The 17,046-nt window shown below is 34.6% G+C and overlaps 2 protein-coding genes across 2 annotated transcripts in view; both read left to right on the top strand.

Moving 5' to 3' along the window:
* Nucleotides 1–1,389: 1,389 nt before the first annotated feature.
* LOC116031889 (probable pectate lyase 8) lies at nucleotides 1,390–5,977 on the top strand. Its single transcript, XM_031274241.1, has 7 exons — nucleotides 1,390–1,607; nucleotides 1,924–1,980; nucleotides 2,809–2,883; nucleotides 4,008–4,650; nucleotides 4,735–4,838; nucleotides 4,943–5,081; nucleotides 5,166–5,977. Exons 1-7 carry the CDS (start codon nucleotides 1,498–1,500, stop codon nucleotides 5,385–5,387), a joined length of 1,350 nt encoding a protein of 449 aa, XP_031130101.1. The 5' UTR covers nucleotides 1,390–1,497; the 3' UTR covers nucleotides 5,388–5,977.
* Nucleotides 5,978–14,512: 8,535 nt separating this feature from the next.
* The window catches only part of LOC116033892 (isoleucine--tRNA ligase, cytoplasmic), a 14,757-nt gene continuing 12,223 nt past the window's right edge, over nucleotides 14,513–17,046 (top strand). Inside the window, exons 1-3 of the mRNA XM_031276498.1 lie at nucleotides 14,513–15,110; nucleotides 15,222–15,287; nucleotides 16,439–16,582. Coding sequence (XP_031132358.1) covers nucleotides 14,577–15,110; nucleotides 15,222–15,287; nucleotides 16,439–16,582 — 744 coding nt within the window. The 5' untranslated portion in view covers nucleotides 14,513–14,576. The remainder of the gene's footprint in view (nucleotides 15,111–15,221; nucleotides 15,288–16,438; nucleotides 16,583–17,046) is intronic.

Here is a 17,046-nt window from a genome sequence, read left to right as displayed (position 1 = left end):
ATATATTATAATGTAACAGAAATTATTTGTGATTTAATAGATTGAAAAAATATGTATAAATAGATATTATAATGTAACAGAGTTAATAAAATTCTAAAAAACACACAATAAAAACTTTTTAAACTATATTTGTGTTAGTGTTTAACTATCAAATCAAGAGAATATTTAAACAACTAAATCATTATATAATATCACATTATGTACGTTCAATCCAACATAAAGATTATAAGAAAAATTTATACCTATTAAGAATTTTAATTACTATAAAAAAAAAAAAGAGTGATAATACGTGATAAGCTGATAATACATTTTATAAATAGTGATAGTACTATAAATAGAAGATGAATGAAGATTTTTGATATCTAATAAACCTCTAAAAGACAAAAATAAATTTTTGTTGTGACTAACTAAGAGTTAAAATTACAATTTAAGATAAGTATGGATTGAACTTACACTTACTCCCCTATTATTATTTTGCTCCCCAAATGATTAATTGGAAATGTAAAATAAAACCAAAGGCGAATCCGTGAGATGGGTCAGTCAAAATGAAATGTAATACTAATACTAGAAAATCTAATACTAAATCAGGAATAACATATTTATTATTTATATTGGAAAATTTAATATTTTTGAAGAAAAATGTAATACTTTTACATTTTGATTTAAAGTATTACATTTACCTTTATAAGTAACACACACTTGCCAGTTGCCAATATTACTTATAAGGAAAATTGTAATATTTTTTATTAAAAAAAAAAGTAATACTTTGACATCAAAATGTAAAAGCATTACATTTGTCATTAAAAGTACTATGTTCCCTTATAAATAATATTCACTTTGTTCATAATTAGTATGGATCGTCACACTTGTCTCACGGATCTCAATCCACAAGACGGGTCAGATCAACATAATTTTGGTCGTAAAAATCAACTAAAGACCATTTTATACTATGACTCAAATTATGTTGAACCGACACGTCTTACGAATTAAGATATGTGAGACAGTCTCACACAAATTTTTACCAATTAGTATTACATTTTTAGTAAAATTATATTTACTCGATATGATCTCTTTAATAGATAATGATTCTTAAAATGATCTCACACAAGTGTGATCTAAAAACAAAAGAGAAGTATGAAAGCACGTGAGGGGCCAAGGTCTGCACATGACGGAAGGCGGTTTATGGCAGTTACTCCGGTCGCTATACTCGAGAAGGGAGAATAAAATAACCCGAACTTAACCGGAGTCAAAGGAATAAATATTTCTATTTTTCCTTCTTTACTTTTTAATTCAGTTATACTAAACGGCCGTTAAATGGAACGTTTTCTGATAGCCACGGACCACAACAGGCTTATATAAAGTGGCCGTTATATAGTGCTTCGACATCCACACTCTGCTTTCCTCAGTTCATTCTCTCTCCAAATATCCTTCGTTCCTTCCCCATAAGTTCTAGAGAGAGAGAGGGGAACGGGAAGCGAGTTATCAGCGTTAGCGGCAATGGCGGTGTGGAAGAAACGTGCTTCGTTTTGTCTGAGCTCTCTGCTGCTTCTCTTGTTCGTCGCCGGAGTTTTTGCTAGAGTACACAGTAATGGCGGTTCTGACTTGAGGTCCGTTTCTCTCTATCAAAACTACACTCACATTTTCAGTTTTTCTCTTTTCGAGTATCTGTGCATATACAATTTCCACGGTTTTAAGTAAAATTGGGAAGAGCATTGGCGTTGTACTTCTACATGTTCTACAATTCATTACTTTGTTTTTTTGTATAATTTTCGAAATTTAGTTAACATTTTACTCTGTTTCATTAGATTACTTTTTTTTTTTGGAGGAAATAAAATGAGTTAATAGGGAGAAAATGTGGAGTCCAGTTTCTTCGATTCAGGTCTAAAAATTGATGAATTTTCCTTGGTGATTTATTATTTTCAGGACTGCGGAGAAGGAGGAATTGCAGAGCTCGCACAACTCAACAACAATGGCGGCAAGGTATGACTTCGCTACTAACTCGGTACTCTTATGATTTCACCGAGTTGACTCAGTCATTCGGTAGACTGGTTGAGGGTTAATATAGCGGTTGGTCCATACATTGGATCCTCTCATCCGCTGGCTGCTTCTATGCAACAGCCTCTGAGCATGAACAATCTAAGCCGTTGAAATGCTCGGATCTCAACTGTTATTCCGTTAGAGCCTCCTTTTCATCCCACTGTTCTGCGAGAATTCATCTTCATTGGTTCTCTTTAATCGTTCCATCACTTTCCGTACTTCCTAAAACAAACGCATAGATAGTGCCTTCCTCTGCCAATTTTCTCTCTAGACTCTAGGGTAGCATTTTTGTATGTAATTATATTGCGTGGCGAGTTACCAACAAACTCAACAACCAAGTTAAAAAGAGTTTATCAAGATTAATTACGATTTCTGAATTCTAGTGTCACGGCACAAAATTTTCAAAAAACAAAGAAAAGAAGAAATTAATTCTGTGTGAGTAGTGGAAACTGGAAAATGCATCCACCTTGAGCGGTGGCGTTATGAGCGTGTTTTTGCAGTGTCATTTCACTTTCACTTTCACTTGGTGAAATGTCGGATCAATATCGGTTGCCCAACTCAGTATCACTACTAGAGTAAATACTAAATTATCAGCATCACTACGGGGAGTAAACACTAAATTAGTTTCGACTTTCATAAATGTGTGTGGGGTTGGTTAGTTGGGGTAGTACAAAAGTACATTCGGTGTGTTTCGATCCATAACTGTGCGTATGCGTTAGTTGTGCGGGAATTAATAATGTGAAGAGGTTTGGGTTGTTCTTTATGGTTCAGGTTGGCGGAGGTTGAAGAGGCTTTGAGCAAGCAGGCGGTTGATGATCCTGAAGAGGTTGCCTCCATGGTTGCAGAGTGGGTGCCTCTTAACTTTTTCCTTTTCCATTGCATTTACAATTATGCATTTTGTTCTTGTTGTATTAATTGCTTTTGAGTGTGAGACTTTTGGTAGTTAGTAGTGGGGTACGGTACAGCGGCGACACCTCCTACAGGCTACAGCAGCTCTATTCAGGAATCAGGAGATAAGATACCATGTTTAAACATTGTTTTCAAAAAAAAAAAAAAAAAACGTTTTATTGATTTTCAATAAGAACAAAATTTATTAATTTCACAACTTCCCCTAATCTATATTTTGGGTGAGGGGAGAAGCATAGTCACTATTACGGGGTAAATCCCACATTATAATTCTAAGTTGGCAAAAGACTAAGGAGATAAACTAGCATATATTGTTCATTGCTGATCAGTTTAAATCAAACATGTCAAATAGATTGTTCTCATTTGAGAGTATATTTAATCATACTGTTTTGTTTGTTGTATGGTCTATCTAGTTTCAACCTATAAAGTTATACGAGTCTTCTGCAAGTCAAATTAGTTCCATTGACAGGAGGGTCTTGGTTTTTTTTATGATAGTAAAATATTCGTGCACATGTAAGTGTCACTGTTTACGTCGGTGCATGTAAGAAAAATTAGGAGAGTCTAGCAAATTAAATTTTAGTATTAGGAAATTTAGTAGTGCAGGGTAGAGTTTTGTGGGTATCGTTCTCACTTGCGTGCGTCACCCATGTGCGGCCTTAAATACGGATGCTGCCTATATAGACAATCAGTCGGCAAAACTATCATCAATTGGAAAGAAACCGAATTTTCCTTGTGTAATGACAAAATGTTTGATGTATATTTGTTGAAAGAAGGCTAGGGACTGGACGTCTGGACCTCGTTGGTATTCAAAAGAAAGAAATGCTAGTGCAGTGAGTGTACCTAATGTTTTATTGTTTCCACCGACAGACTTACTCGTTTCTACCGGCTACAATCATAATTATTTGCTTTTGACAATTTGACTCTCCCGTGTTTCTATTCCAAGAATAAGTAAATTCCTCTGTTGTTGATAATGATTTGGTACAATCTACAAAGGGCTTCTGCTATTCTGCTAAAAGTCACATGAGACATAAGTAATAATGGGAATGAATTATTTTGATTAACAGGAACATCCGGAATAGCACAGAGAGGCGAAAACTTGGATATTTCTCATGTGGGACTGGTAATCCGATTGATGACTGCTGGCGTTGTGACCCCAATTGGCACAATAATCGCCAGCGTCTTGCGGACTGTGGAATTGGGTTTGGGCGCAATGCCATTGGTGGGCGTGATGGTCAGCTCTACGTTGTTACTGATCATGAAGATGATGACCCTGTGAACCCTAAGCCTGGCACTCTTCGCCATGCTGTGATCCAGGATGAACCTCTCTGGATTATCTTCAAGCGCGACATGGTTATTACACTGAAGGAGGAACTCATTATGAACAGTTTCAAGACCATTGATGCGCGTGGAGCCAATGTCCACATTGCTAATGGAGCCTGCATCACAATACAGTTTATTACCAATGTGATCATTCATGGTCTACATGTCCATGACTGCAAACCCACAGGAAACGCGATGGTCAGGAGCTCCCCATCTCATTACGGTTGGAGGACAATGGCGGATGGTGATGCCATTTCCATCTTCGGCTCAAGCCATATATGGGTCGATCACAACTCACTCTCTAACTGTGCTGATGGCCTCGTTGATGCTGTCATGGGCTCAACTGCCATTACCATTTCCAACAATCATTTCGCCCACCATAATGAGGTTATTAATTTTTGAATAAGTTTTTATTTACCTAACATTTAAGGGTGCGGTGGACTAATTGCATTGAGTGAATGGGGAACATAGGTCATGCTGTTGGGCCACAGTGACTCTTACACTAGGGACAAGCAAATGCAAGTGACAATTGCCTATAACCACTTTGGGGAGGGCCTCATTCAGAGAATGCCAAGGTAATTATATCATTATAATCTGCAATATAATTTTAATGTTATCCTTAATTTGGATTTGGGGCTTTGTACATTAACTTATAAAACAATTATATATGAAATTAAAGGTGTAGGCATGGGTACTTCCATGTGGTGAACAATGACTACACTCACTGGGAGATGTATGCTATTGGTGGAAGTGCTAGCCCAACCATCAACAGTCAAGGCAACCGGTACCTTGCTCCAGTCAATCCTTTTGCCAAGGAGGTACGTACTGAATTAGATTGGTTTTGCCAATTAGCTAGCTAGGATTAGATTGTATTGGATCATTAAATGTGTGTTAAAATATAGGTGACAAAGAGGGTTGAGACATCACAAAGTGAATGGAGAGGTTGGAACTGGAGATCAGAGGGAGATTTGATGCTTAATGGAGCCTATTTTACCCCATCTGGAGCCGGTGCCTCAGCCAGCTATGCAAGAGCTTCAAGCTTAGGTGCCAAGTCCTCTTCTTTAGTCGGCGCAATTACTGCAACTGCTGGTCCACTTGCTTGCCGCCAGGGCCGCACATGCTAGCACCCTCGGCCCCCGGCCCCCTCAATTACACCCAAATAGAAAAACAAAAAAATGATCGTCTTCCTTTTCTCTCTCCCTTTTCTCTTCAAATTTCCATTTTTACCAAAAACCACTATCCATACCATACCCATATCACATCCATTGCCCATTGGCTGTTGTTCGTCCACTCAATCCCTCCGATCCATCTCAAAATGTTGTGCAACCTCGGCCTGCTTCTACCCAACGAAGCTAATGCTATTGCAGATGCAGGCGCAGAAGCGTTGTCCATCACCATAAATATATACATCCCCGGCCTCCTTTTCAATTTTATTTATTGTCCCTATATAACTACAATTTCCAATCCATTCATCCATTATTGGAGCCTTAGTCATTGGTCTACATGATGTGCTTGCCTTAAATTATGAAAGTATCATAGGAAGGAACTAGATGTTATTGTAAGTTCCTGTTACGTTTTAAGTGGCCCCAGTTATATAAATATATAGTGTGAATGTCAACATTGTTATTGGGAAACAAAAGAAAAAGAGAAAAGAAATTCTTCTTTGTAATACACTTGGAAGTTATATTTATTTCAATGCTTTTCCTTTTTTGCCTTTCTCTTTCACAATTGTATCCAAGTTAGTTGTTTCATCATTCTCAAGTCACATCCCCACCCCAATAACTCAACTATTGAAAAAAATGTCCACCAATTTGATCTAGGATTATAGTTGAGACTCATTGTGCACTGGATAGTACAATTTAGTGTGAGTCTCAAAACTAAACATACTCATTTTATTTTTACATATGTTAATGGATAATTTATTAGATTTAAGATATATTCGGGCGAAATTGAAACCTATATCTTTTTTTTTTTTTTTTTTTTTTTAAATGTCCATAGCATTAAGTAGTGGAGCTACTGGGGACCAAAAGAAAGTGAAGTGCTCACATGGTTTGCGGAGAATGGATGAAATGTAAACAGAGAGGGATACATGCGCCATGTGTTAATGCACTTTTATGCGCATGTGTGGATGCAATATAATTGGCATTTGCCGACTAGCACATGCACTTTGATTCAACGTGTCACGCCTAACCCCGCCCGGACCGGAATTCTGCCCAATCTTCAAGATTTAGGTGCACAAACCATCACCTTTTGGATTGATTTACACATTGCAATGCATTATAATTTGCACCCTACTCCGTTCAACATCACTGTATTCGAATTAAACATTGAAGTATGTAATTAAAATAGTAAATTTTTTTAATGCTATCAAATTTGAGACTGGTCTTCATTACTTGGTTGATTAATTGACAAAGTAAACATTACAAAATACATCAACTATTCAGCACAGTTTTTAAGCCACTGAGCTAAATCATTACCATAAGTATATTTTTACTACCTTACAATCTTTTTATTAGTTATGGTAAGGTAAACAAATATACTCCATCTTTCATGAAGTTTCACCCCAAAAAATGACATTGAAATTTGGTTAGAGGTCAAACGTTGTTATTTGATGCTGTCGAATGTCGATGATTATTAATTGTGACACGAGACCGGAGTTTTTCATTTTTGCCCCTGCTTGCTTTTCAAACAATCATTAAACTATAGTTCACACAGCTGTGTGGATCCTAAATAAAAAGTACATTTTTAATATATTAAAAATACATTATTTTTATACACAAAGTATATTATTTAGGTACGGAATGTAGATTATTTTATGTATACTATCAAATAATGCAACTTCAGTACAAAAATATTGTACTTTTAGTATATTAACACACAATAATTTGCCTTTTTCAAGTGTTTGGTGATTTTTTATTTTAATTCTATTTTGTATGGGACCATTGGGCTTGGCCTATAAATAGGCCCAATGGATGGATAACATATTATGCCCAATATTTGGTGTATATATATATTAAATGTAAGGATCATATCCATATCCATTTATATCGATTTGCATCAATATTCATTTATTATAAATTAATTTATGAATTTTTTTTTTATATTTTCATTTGTTTCTTATTTTATGCTAACTCTAATTTATAAATATACTACAAAATGACTACTATAAATGTAAATTTTAACTAATTTTTCTAAATATATATATATATATATATATATATATAATGTAAGGATCATATCCATATCCATTTATATCGATTTGCATCAATGTTTATTTATTATAAATTAATTTATGAAATATTTTGTTTTGATTTGTTTCCTATTTTATGCTAACTCTAATTTATAAATATGATCACTAGCCTATGAAATCATTAGTACAGTGGAGTTGACTTCATGGTTTCGAGAGTAAATATAATTCTTTTTGCTCTTTTTGCTTTTGTTATCAACTTTAGCTGTGCCAACAATGTTGATAGTTGGGGAAAATCGAAAGGATACAAAAGCAGTTCAATTATTACTCGTTTAAAGGTATTTTTAAGCATGTCTAAAATATTTTTTAAAATTTAAATATTATTGTTATATATTCTTCTTCTTCTTTCTATTACACTCTCTCTAATGCATAATAACTAATATTTGTAAATAAGTGTTATTTGATTGTATTTACAACTTGACATATTTATATTTATAAACATAACAACCATTCATGGTGATATTTATGATTGTGTGGACATATATAAACAACTTGGTATAGACCATCCAATAATGGCAACAAAAAGAATTCAGGTATGATAGATGCATGTTTCAATCTTATTTGTTATATATAAATTTTTGTTTTGCTTTTTTGGCAAAAGGAAATTTTACTAAAATATTACATACACAGATTATAATTGCTAAGGAATTAGAGAGGCAAAAGGCTAAACTTGCATCAGAGGAACAAAGTTCAACAGCTAAGAAAAATAATAGTTTCAATCCTGAAGATTTATGATTGAATAAGAAAGGATGTCATATTGGAAGTGTCCCTATTCGTAAAATGTCTAAAGAACAACTACAAATTGTTCGAAATGTGCGAAGAGCCCAATACACCCCTCAAAAGTTGGACAATCATTCATATGATGGTGCTCCAAGTCATCTTGATGTAAGGCACACTTTGAACATTTTAGTAAAGTATGAAATATTAATATAATGTTGATTTTGACATTATATTTAAAATATTTATTGTTGTTCAGTTTGCGGGACTTTTAGTTGCGAATGCTCCTTCTGGAAGATTTACTGGTGCTAGGGCTATAATGACTATATGGAATCCATCACTACAAGGGAAAAACCAATATAGCTCGGCTTCTTTGTACTTGGAGGATGGAGATAATCAAATAAGAGTTGGATGGATTGTAAGTTACTCAAAATTTTATGCATATTTTTGAACTCAATATGAAATAGTTAACATTTTTGTCCAATTATTTATGTAACTCTGATATGTTTATTTGTAGGTACACCCTGCACTATATGGTGATTCGCGCACTCGATTATTTAGTAGATGGACAGTTAGTATCTTTTTTTTTTACTTACTTGTTTGTTTGTACAATTATCAGAAAGATTTTTTAGTTTTAAAATAATTAACTAATGTAAATCAATAATGTATGCACAGAGTTACAACTATGGAAAAACTGGATGCTATATAAATCATTGTCCGAGATTTGTGAGAACATCTAATGTTGTACCACTTAATTATGCTTTTCTCCAAATATCTGTATTGCGTGGAGAACAATTTGACGTGACCCTCCGAGTGTCTAAGGTATGCATTATATTGCGTGAAATGGATTTGTTACAAATTAGCTTTTTATTTATGTTTGGAAAGTTCTAATGAACTTTTGAGTTGTAGATGATGAACTTTATTTGCGTGAAATGCATTGTAGATGATGAACTTTTTTGTTTGCGTGAAATGCATTGTAGATGATGAACTTTTTTTTTTCAAAGATCAATTAATCTTGATCCCTAATTACTAATTTGAGTTGAATATTGTTTGTTTGTTTATTATTTATGGCCGTTTATGATTTGTGTTGAAGATACTATATTAAATTTAATTTTTTTCAATAATTGTTTTACATCTTTGTGCTTCCCGCGCACATTTTTTGCCTTTTTGTGCACATTGTTATGCCTTACAGTGCACATTGTTGAAGTTCGTAGGTGGCGATTTTTTTTTTATTTAAGACTGAGATTTTATCTCACTTCTCACATGCGACTTTTATTTAACCCAAGCCCATTCATATGTATGTATGTATGAAAAGGCTAAGCACTTTATACTCATATGACATTTATGTGGTTCTTCTGAAGAAATGTCACATGATCGGATATATATATGTATATAAGTATAAAAAGGCCAAGCACTTTATACTCATATGACATTTATATATGTGGTTCTTCTCGAGGAAATGTCGCAGGATCGAATATATATGTGTGTGTGTGTGTGTAAACTAAAATTTTAAATCTAATTTAATTATGTGCTAAACATTGTATAGAGTTCTACGGGAAATTGGGAGTTCTATTACAACGACCAACAACTTGGTACGTGGCCAAGCTCCATATTTTCAAAGATGGGTGAAAGTGCTAGTCAATTGCGATTTGGAGGAGAGTGTTACGAATCAGAAAATCAAGGTGTAAGCCCTTAGATGGGAAGTGGCAATAAATTTAAGAATGGACTGTTAGGAACATAATGTATTAGGTTTTGATGATACCAAAATGTATTTTAGAATCCCCTAAGTCTCGAAAGATAGGAATCAATGTAAGTTCGACAAATAAACTAAGAGTGAAAATACAACCGGGTAACTTGAGCTCAACTCGGAAAATATTTAAGCTTGAGGTAAACTTGTATGAACATCTTAGAAGACTCGTGTTGTAATTTCATAGATAGATCAGTAGAAGGCACGAGACGACACTGGAGGAATAAGGGTCTGCGAGACATCAACTAAGTCTCGAGACATAAGCAGAGTTCGAGAGGTAGTACCTCTCGATACAACAATCCAGTTCGAGACATAAGCAGAGTTCGAGAAGTATGACCTCTCGATACAACAACCCAGTTCGAGACATAAGCAGAGTTCGAGAGATAGATCTCTCGATACATGGGGATCAAGACATCAAACAATCGAGACATCAATCTTGGTCTCGATAAACTGACACTTCTCCAAAAGGTTAAATGACAGTCAGGAAGCATGAATAAAATTTGGAGAAGAAGAATATCATGGAGATAAAATATTAAGGAGGTGCCAGAAGTGGATGCCACATCAGAATTCCACAACAAACGGAAAGAAGGTGCACTAATCCAAAGTCGGTCTTATTCCCTATAACGAGGATCAATGGGAATTTAAAAAGAGTAACTTTTACCAAAAGTAGCAAGTGGAGCATGGACTCAAGAAAGTGGATTATGGAATATCCACTACCAAACAAAAGGTTCAAGTTACAAGACCACTACTCCATGAAAAATGCTGAAAAGATGCAAGTCCTATACACAGCATGGGAGACAAATTTGAAACGGAATAATTTTCCCTCCAACGGAATTATTCCTTTACTCTCATATAAAAAGGACGTGAAGACACAGATCAAAAAAGAAAAAAAAAGGGGGAATTTTCGTAAGAGATCGGTTCGATTCGAAAATCTTAAGAGGTGTCTATTTCAAACGTTCAAGTGCCTGAGCTCAATCCGGAATATCATCCTGATATTCAAAATAGCGAGAAAACACATCTTAGTGTTTGAGAGAGTTACAAAGCTTAAACTGCTATACATCTAGAAGGTGACCGAAGCTGCTCTACATCGAAGTTGATTCAACGATAGCTTTTGGTTAGATTGGAGCTTGTTACATTCAACTGTGACAACCAAAGGTCATTGCTTTGGATTAAGCAATAAGAGGCGGAGTAACCTGGCAGCTGTCTAGTGAAGATCCTGAGGCTTGAGGCGGGCTTGGTGATCAAAGCTCAAGTGCTCGAGAGGTGGAATAACTGGAAGCGGGGAGAAAAACCTGAGGAGAGGCGGAGTAACCTGGGAGCTGTCTTGTGAAGATCCTGAGGCTTGAGGCGGGCTTGGTGATAAAAGCTCAAGTGCTCGATAGGTGGAGTAACAAGAAGCGGGGCGAAAAACCTGAGGCTTGAGGCGGGCTTCGTGATCAANGGGCGAAAAACCTGAAGCTTGAGGCGGGCTTCGTGATCAAAGCTTAAGCGCTCGATATTGTACTAAAAAGGGAAGTTTTAGTGCAATCCTTCCAGGGAGTTTCTGGAAGAAGAGTGGACGTAGGCGGGTTGGCCGAACCACTTAAAAATCTCTCTCGCATTTACTTTCTGTATTTATCTCTTGCTAACCTCTCGATTGCACTGTATATAAACACACCTCTCGAACTAACTCAAACTCGTGCTAAGTAAAAGGGGATAACTTTTCCGCTGCGTATAAAACTTTGTCTTCACCTCGTGAGGTATCGAACCTAAACATCCTGAGTTCAATACACACGAGAGGTCGAAAAGATTTGCAAAATCTTATACAAGTCTATTCACCCCCCCCCTCTAGACTTGTACCCCATCCCCTTGGGACCAACATGGACAATATGATAGAACGGCTTATATGCGTCAATTGAGATATTCTGATTCTAGGGATGGAGATTTTGATGTTAACGATGATATGGTTCAAGTTCAAATGTCTAGATGTACTATGGTGCCAGTCAAGGATATAATTATCATGATGATTGGTATCGATACTCCTTTATGTATGGAGGTATGGGTGGCCAAGATGGTGCACGATGTTTTGACATGTAATGCACCATGTCTTTACATTATACATAAAAATAAGTGGTAGTTACTTCCTACTTGTCAATAATAAGAGATTGTAACTCGTAACTTGTAAGTTTAATTAAGTGAATACTCTCTCACATTTGTTTATGTAACCACCCCGCCTCACACTTCTCAAGTCGTATGCTTTAGTTTTGAATCTCTTTATAGTAAAAATTTATATATTGGTTAAGTACCTAGGCCTTGTCGCTAATCAAAATAATAGTACAGTTACATCCATCAATTATCACTTGACTAGTTATCAAACGCGCGTTGCGCGATTAAACCAATGCCCAATGCGTATTTTTAAATTAGTGTTCCTTAATTGGTTAAAATAGTCATATAATAATGAGAGAGAAAAAAATGCTAAATTAATAAAAATCAAATAAATAGTCTCGATGCTTATATATTTTAATAAAACATAACGAAATTGTAAATAGCTAAATTACAACTAAAGTAAGTCGAAACAAATTACATGGGAGCAAATGGCGTGCCACCATTGTCACTTGTTTGAACACCGGTCCGACCATTTAAAATCAAGGTGTAATTATATTTGTGATCAAGTACTTTATAGTTCGCCTGGACAGGTTTGACAATGACATTTGAGATGATGTACCATTTGTTGGTTTGTAAAGTGATATCATACATTCCAATATCATTATCAAACACTATTATTGAACCTGAGTTCATTGCATTTGGATATAACATTTACAATGATGTCGGTGGTGAATGAGAGCATCTTCATAATAATATAATAATAATAGTAAGGTGAATGAGAGCATCTTCATAATAATATAATAATAATAATAATAATGAGAAATTTTTTACTATTTACTTACAGTTTCATCATCAAGGACGATGAGCATATACTTTGAGAAATATGTTCATAAAAGATGTTATGAAATAATATAATGGGAACCACAACATTACATGCAATGATACAAGTATAGATGAACATATTATACAATAGATATATTTACATAACGATATGAGAATCACAACATTACATACAAGGATACAAGTATAGATGAACAGATTATACAATAGATATATTTACATAACGATATTGAAGTTATACTAATTAATAAGTATACCATTGATTTTATTTATTTATAAATGTAATCATTATGGGTACAAATACAAATAATATAATTAACATGATAATATTTTGACAATTATACCTATACAATGTCAAGTAGATGGTGTGTTGCAGAATATATTATGTTTAGTTTTGGGTGAATACCAGTGAGAAGGAGAGGGGTTTATATACTGTGTTTTTGGGTAGAATAATGATTTAGTTATGAATCTATACAAAATTGTATTATAGAATCTTATTAAGACTTCAATATTCTAATTTTAAGTTAGGAATCTATACAGAATTTATTAGAATATTGCCAATATGTTTGAAAACTGCAATAAAGAAACAAATTGCCTAAAGAATTTAATGTTAAACTTTCGTTATATTTAACGGAAAGAATTTGGTAAAATTATAAATAATTATGATATATTAGGAATTTAATTGGAGATTGCACAATAAGAAGAACACAAAGTACAATATGTTATAGCAGACTATTACACCGACATTTTTTTAGTTTCAGTTAGGGGTCTAACATTATTGACTCTTATTATAAGTGTAGATGTAGATTTTAAAACCTATGAGAGACTAGGAAATAAAAATTGATTATGCAAACCAGAGAAATTTTTAATTAAAAAAAAACAAAATACACCATTCAATTTTTATGAAAAATATAATTAAGTCATCAAACTCTAAAAAGTTTCAAATAAATCATTAAACTTTTAAAAAAGAAAAAATATCATTTTTAGTCCCTCGACTATAATACATGTATCAATTTTGGTCATTGACTATTAATATTTTCAAATTAGGTGCACGACTATTCAATTTGTATCACATTTGGTCCTGCCGTTAAATTTTCTGGGCAAGTCATCGATGACTGGCTAGTTTATTTAATTTTTATTTTAAAATAAAAATAAAAATTTAACATTGGAGACGAAGGAGGAGGGTGGCGGTGGTTGGTTTTTTTTTTTTTTTTTTTTAAATAAAAGTTTTTTAATTTAAAAATTATTTTTTAAATAAAATTAAATAAACTACCCGGTCACCGGTGACTTGGTTGGAAAATATAAAGGCAGGACCAAATGTGATACAAATTGAATAGTCATGCATCTAATTTGAAAATGTTAATAGTCAAGGACCAAATGTGATACAAATTAGTTATGCACATAATTTAAAATTTTAATAGTCAATAACTAAAATTAATACATATATTAGAATTGATGGACTAAAAATGATATTTTCTCTTAAAAAAAAAAAAAAAAGGTCTGGCCTCACCCGCACTGTATGATATAGCGTTAACTTCACAAAAAGAAAATCCCAGATGAAAACGTTGCCGTATTGAGGATTATATATAAATATATACTCCATCATAAAACCCTATTTTCATAAGTCTCACAGCTTACATTGCCCGCGTACACCACTAGAGCTTCAAGCATCTTGCAATGGAAGATGTATGCGAGGGCAAAGATTTCTCCTTCCCCGATCAGGAGGAGAAAATCCTTCAATGGTGGGATGAAGTCAAGGCCTTCAAGACTCAGCTAGAGCGGACTAAGGATATGCCGGAGTACATCTTCTACGACGGCCCGCCTTTCGCTACAGGTCTACCGCACTACGGCCATATCCTCGCCGGGACGATCAAGGATATCGTCACGCGGTACCAGTCCATGGCGGGGCACCACGTCACGCGACGCTTCGGATGGGACTGCCACGGCCTTCCCGTCGAGCACGAGATCGATAAGAAGCTTGGGATTAAGAGCCGCGAGGATGTGATTAAGATGGGCATTGACAAGTACAACGAGGAGTGCCGGGGGATTGTGACGCGGTACGTTGCGGAGTGGGAGAAGACTGTGGTCAGGATGGGGCGCTGGATTGATTTCAGAGACGATTACAAGACTATGGACTTGAAGTTCATGGAGAGTGTCTGGTGGGTCTTTGCTCAGTTGTTTGACAAGGGACTTGTCTATAGAGGCTTCAAGGTTTGGTTTCGCTTACTTTCTTAATGGAGGTCAAATTTCTGTTTTTTATTGGTTGTTTCATTAATTATCTTTTAGTGGAATTTGATGTCCGTATAAGTTGATGGTTTGCAGGTTATGCCATATAGTACGGGTTGCAAAACTCCATTATCCAATTTTGAAGCAAATTCAAATTACAAGGTACAACATACTGTCATTATTGTGCTACCATTCTCATAAGTTTGTTCTTGTAATATTCATTTTAATTCTAATAATATATGTGCTACTGTGGCACCTTTAATCTGTATGGAGTATGGACTATTTGAAAAAAAAAAGACTGTAACTTTACATTTTACAATTAAAAGGATTAGTAAGTACTATTAAAGGAAATTCATGCTTAGAATGGTTGTTTGAAAAATGTGTAATAGGCTAGTAGCAATTTTCATATTGTGGGAAGTGAGAGGGAGAGGCATGGATTGAGTGGAATGGAAAGAATCATGAGCAATGGGAAATACCTGGTTGGAGAGTGGAATTGGAAAGCCTATTACTCCCTTATATGATTATAATCCCCTAGCATTAAAAATATCTCTCCAAACAAAAGTAAGTAATCAAGTCTTATTCCCATAGTCTTTGGTCACTTAAAAAGACAACATTGCATTTGTTGATTTTGATACTCTATTCCAAAGAGGAAGACTTTTTTGTTCATGTTACTTAATATTGTTATTCAGTATCCCTAATCGTAGTAGGATTGCTAGTTACTATGTGCTCAATTATCAAAATAGAGATAAATCATGTAGTTAGACCAGGTATTATGCGCTCAATTATCAAAATAGAGATAAATCATGTAGTTAGATTGTGCAAAACGGGGACTCATAAAATCCACTGTCTTAGTTGATTTGATATTCTCAACCAGTTGCAAAATATATGGTCATTATCTAACTTTGGTTACCATTGAGTCACCTATCCTTCTTGTTTGTGTTGCTTTTAGAGACAGCATTTCATGAGTTAATTTTGAGATACTCTATTTCAGACATATGCAACATTGTTCAGATTACTTAAATCTCTTTAGTTGAGAATGCCTAATCATAGTTGGATGCCAATTAGCATGATCAATTGTCAAAATAGCGAAAAAGAAAGAACTTGTATGTCCTACTGTTTATTGTTAGGCTGCACAAAACAGGGCCTCATAATCCTGTCTTAGTTGATTTTGATATTCTCATCTGGTTGGAGAATATACAATGATTATCTAGTCTAGTTCTATACCCATTGAATTTCCTATCCTTTTTGTTCAGTGCCATCTCTGTTCCTGTATATATAAAACACAGATTTTTAGATCTTGATATTGTGCGCAGGAAGTTCCTGATCCTGAAATCATGGTATCTTTCCCCATAGTTGATGATCATGATGGTGCATCTTTTGTTGCTTGGACGACGACTCCATGGACTCTTCCTAGTAACCTTGCTCTTTGTGTGAATGCTAATTTTGTGTATCTAAAGGTTAGTACTATATGTGATTGTTTGACGAGTATTATTCTTTAATTATACTTCATGAATGACTCACCATGAATATATTAAGAATTCTATTGTTGGATAACTTATTAACACAAGCCTTACATTCTTTGATATCCTATTATTCCTATCATAAAATTATCTTTGCTGATATCTTCAGGAATGTCAGACTTATGCCTCAGTTCATGCCCTGTACTGAGTTCCTTTCCTTTTTTTTTTCCTCTCTTGGTCTCTTTTCTTGTTATTTATATTAAAAATAGTGTTGGAGAATTTTTGAGCATGTAGTTGTCTCATAGTCTAATTTCTTTGTCTTGTAGTGCTTATTGCTTCATTTCACCATTTATTTCATATTCCTCAATCTGTTCACTCTAGCTACATTATTTTCTGCTTGCACTATTTAAGGCCTTGTTCCATTTAGTGTTTTTTTTTTTTTTTTTTTTTTTTTTTTTTTT

The sequence above is a fragment of the Ipomoea triloba genome, chromosome 1, assembly GCF_003576645.1.
Source record: "Ipomoea triloba cultivar NCNSP0323 chromosome 1, ASM357664v1".
Classification (NCBI taxonomy): domain Eukaryota; kingdom Viridiplantae; phylum Streptophyta; class Magnoliopsida; order Solanales; family Convolvulaceae; genus Ipomoea; species Ipomoea triloba.
Note: the sequence above shows the minus strand (reverse complement) of the source record. Positions and strands in the feature narration are given on the sequence as shown.

Bases quoted from the DNA above. Each gene is read 5' to 3' on its own strand.
- LOC116031889 (XM_031274241.1), top strand. From the start codon at position 1,498: ATGGCGGTGTGGAAGAAACGTGCTTCGTTTTGTCTGAGCTCTCTGCTG. The intron at 2,884-4,007 runs GTGGGTGCCTCT...TTTGATTAACAG, and splicing joins GTTGCCTCCATGGTTGCAGA to GAACATCCGGAATAGCACAG. The intron at 5,082-5,165 runs GTACGTACTGAA...GTTAAAATATAG, and splicing joins TCAATCCTTTTGCCAAGGAG to GTGACAAAGAGGGTTGAGAC.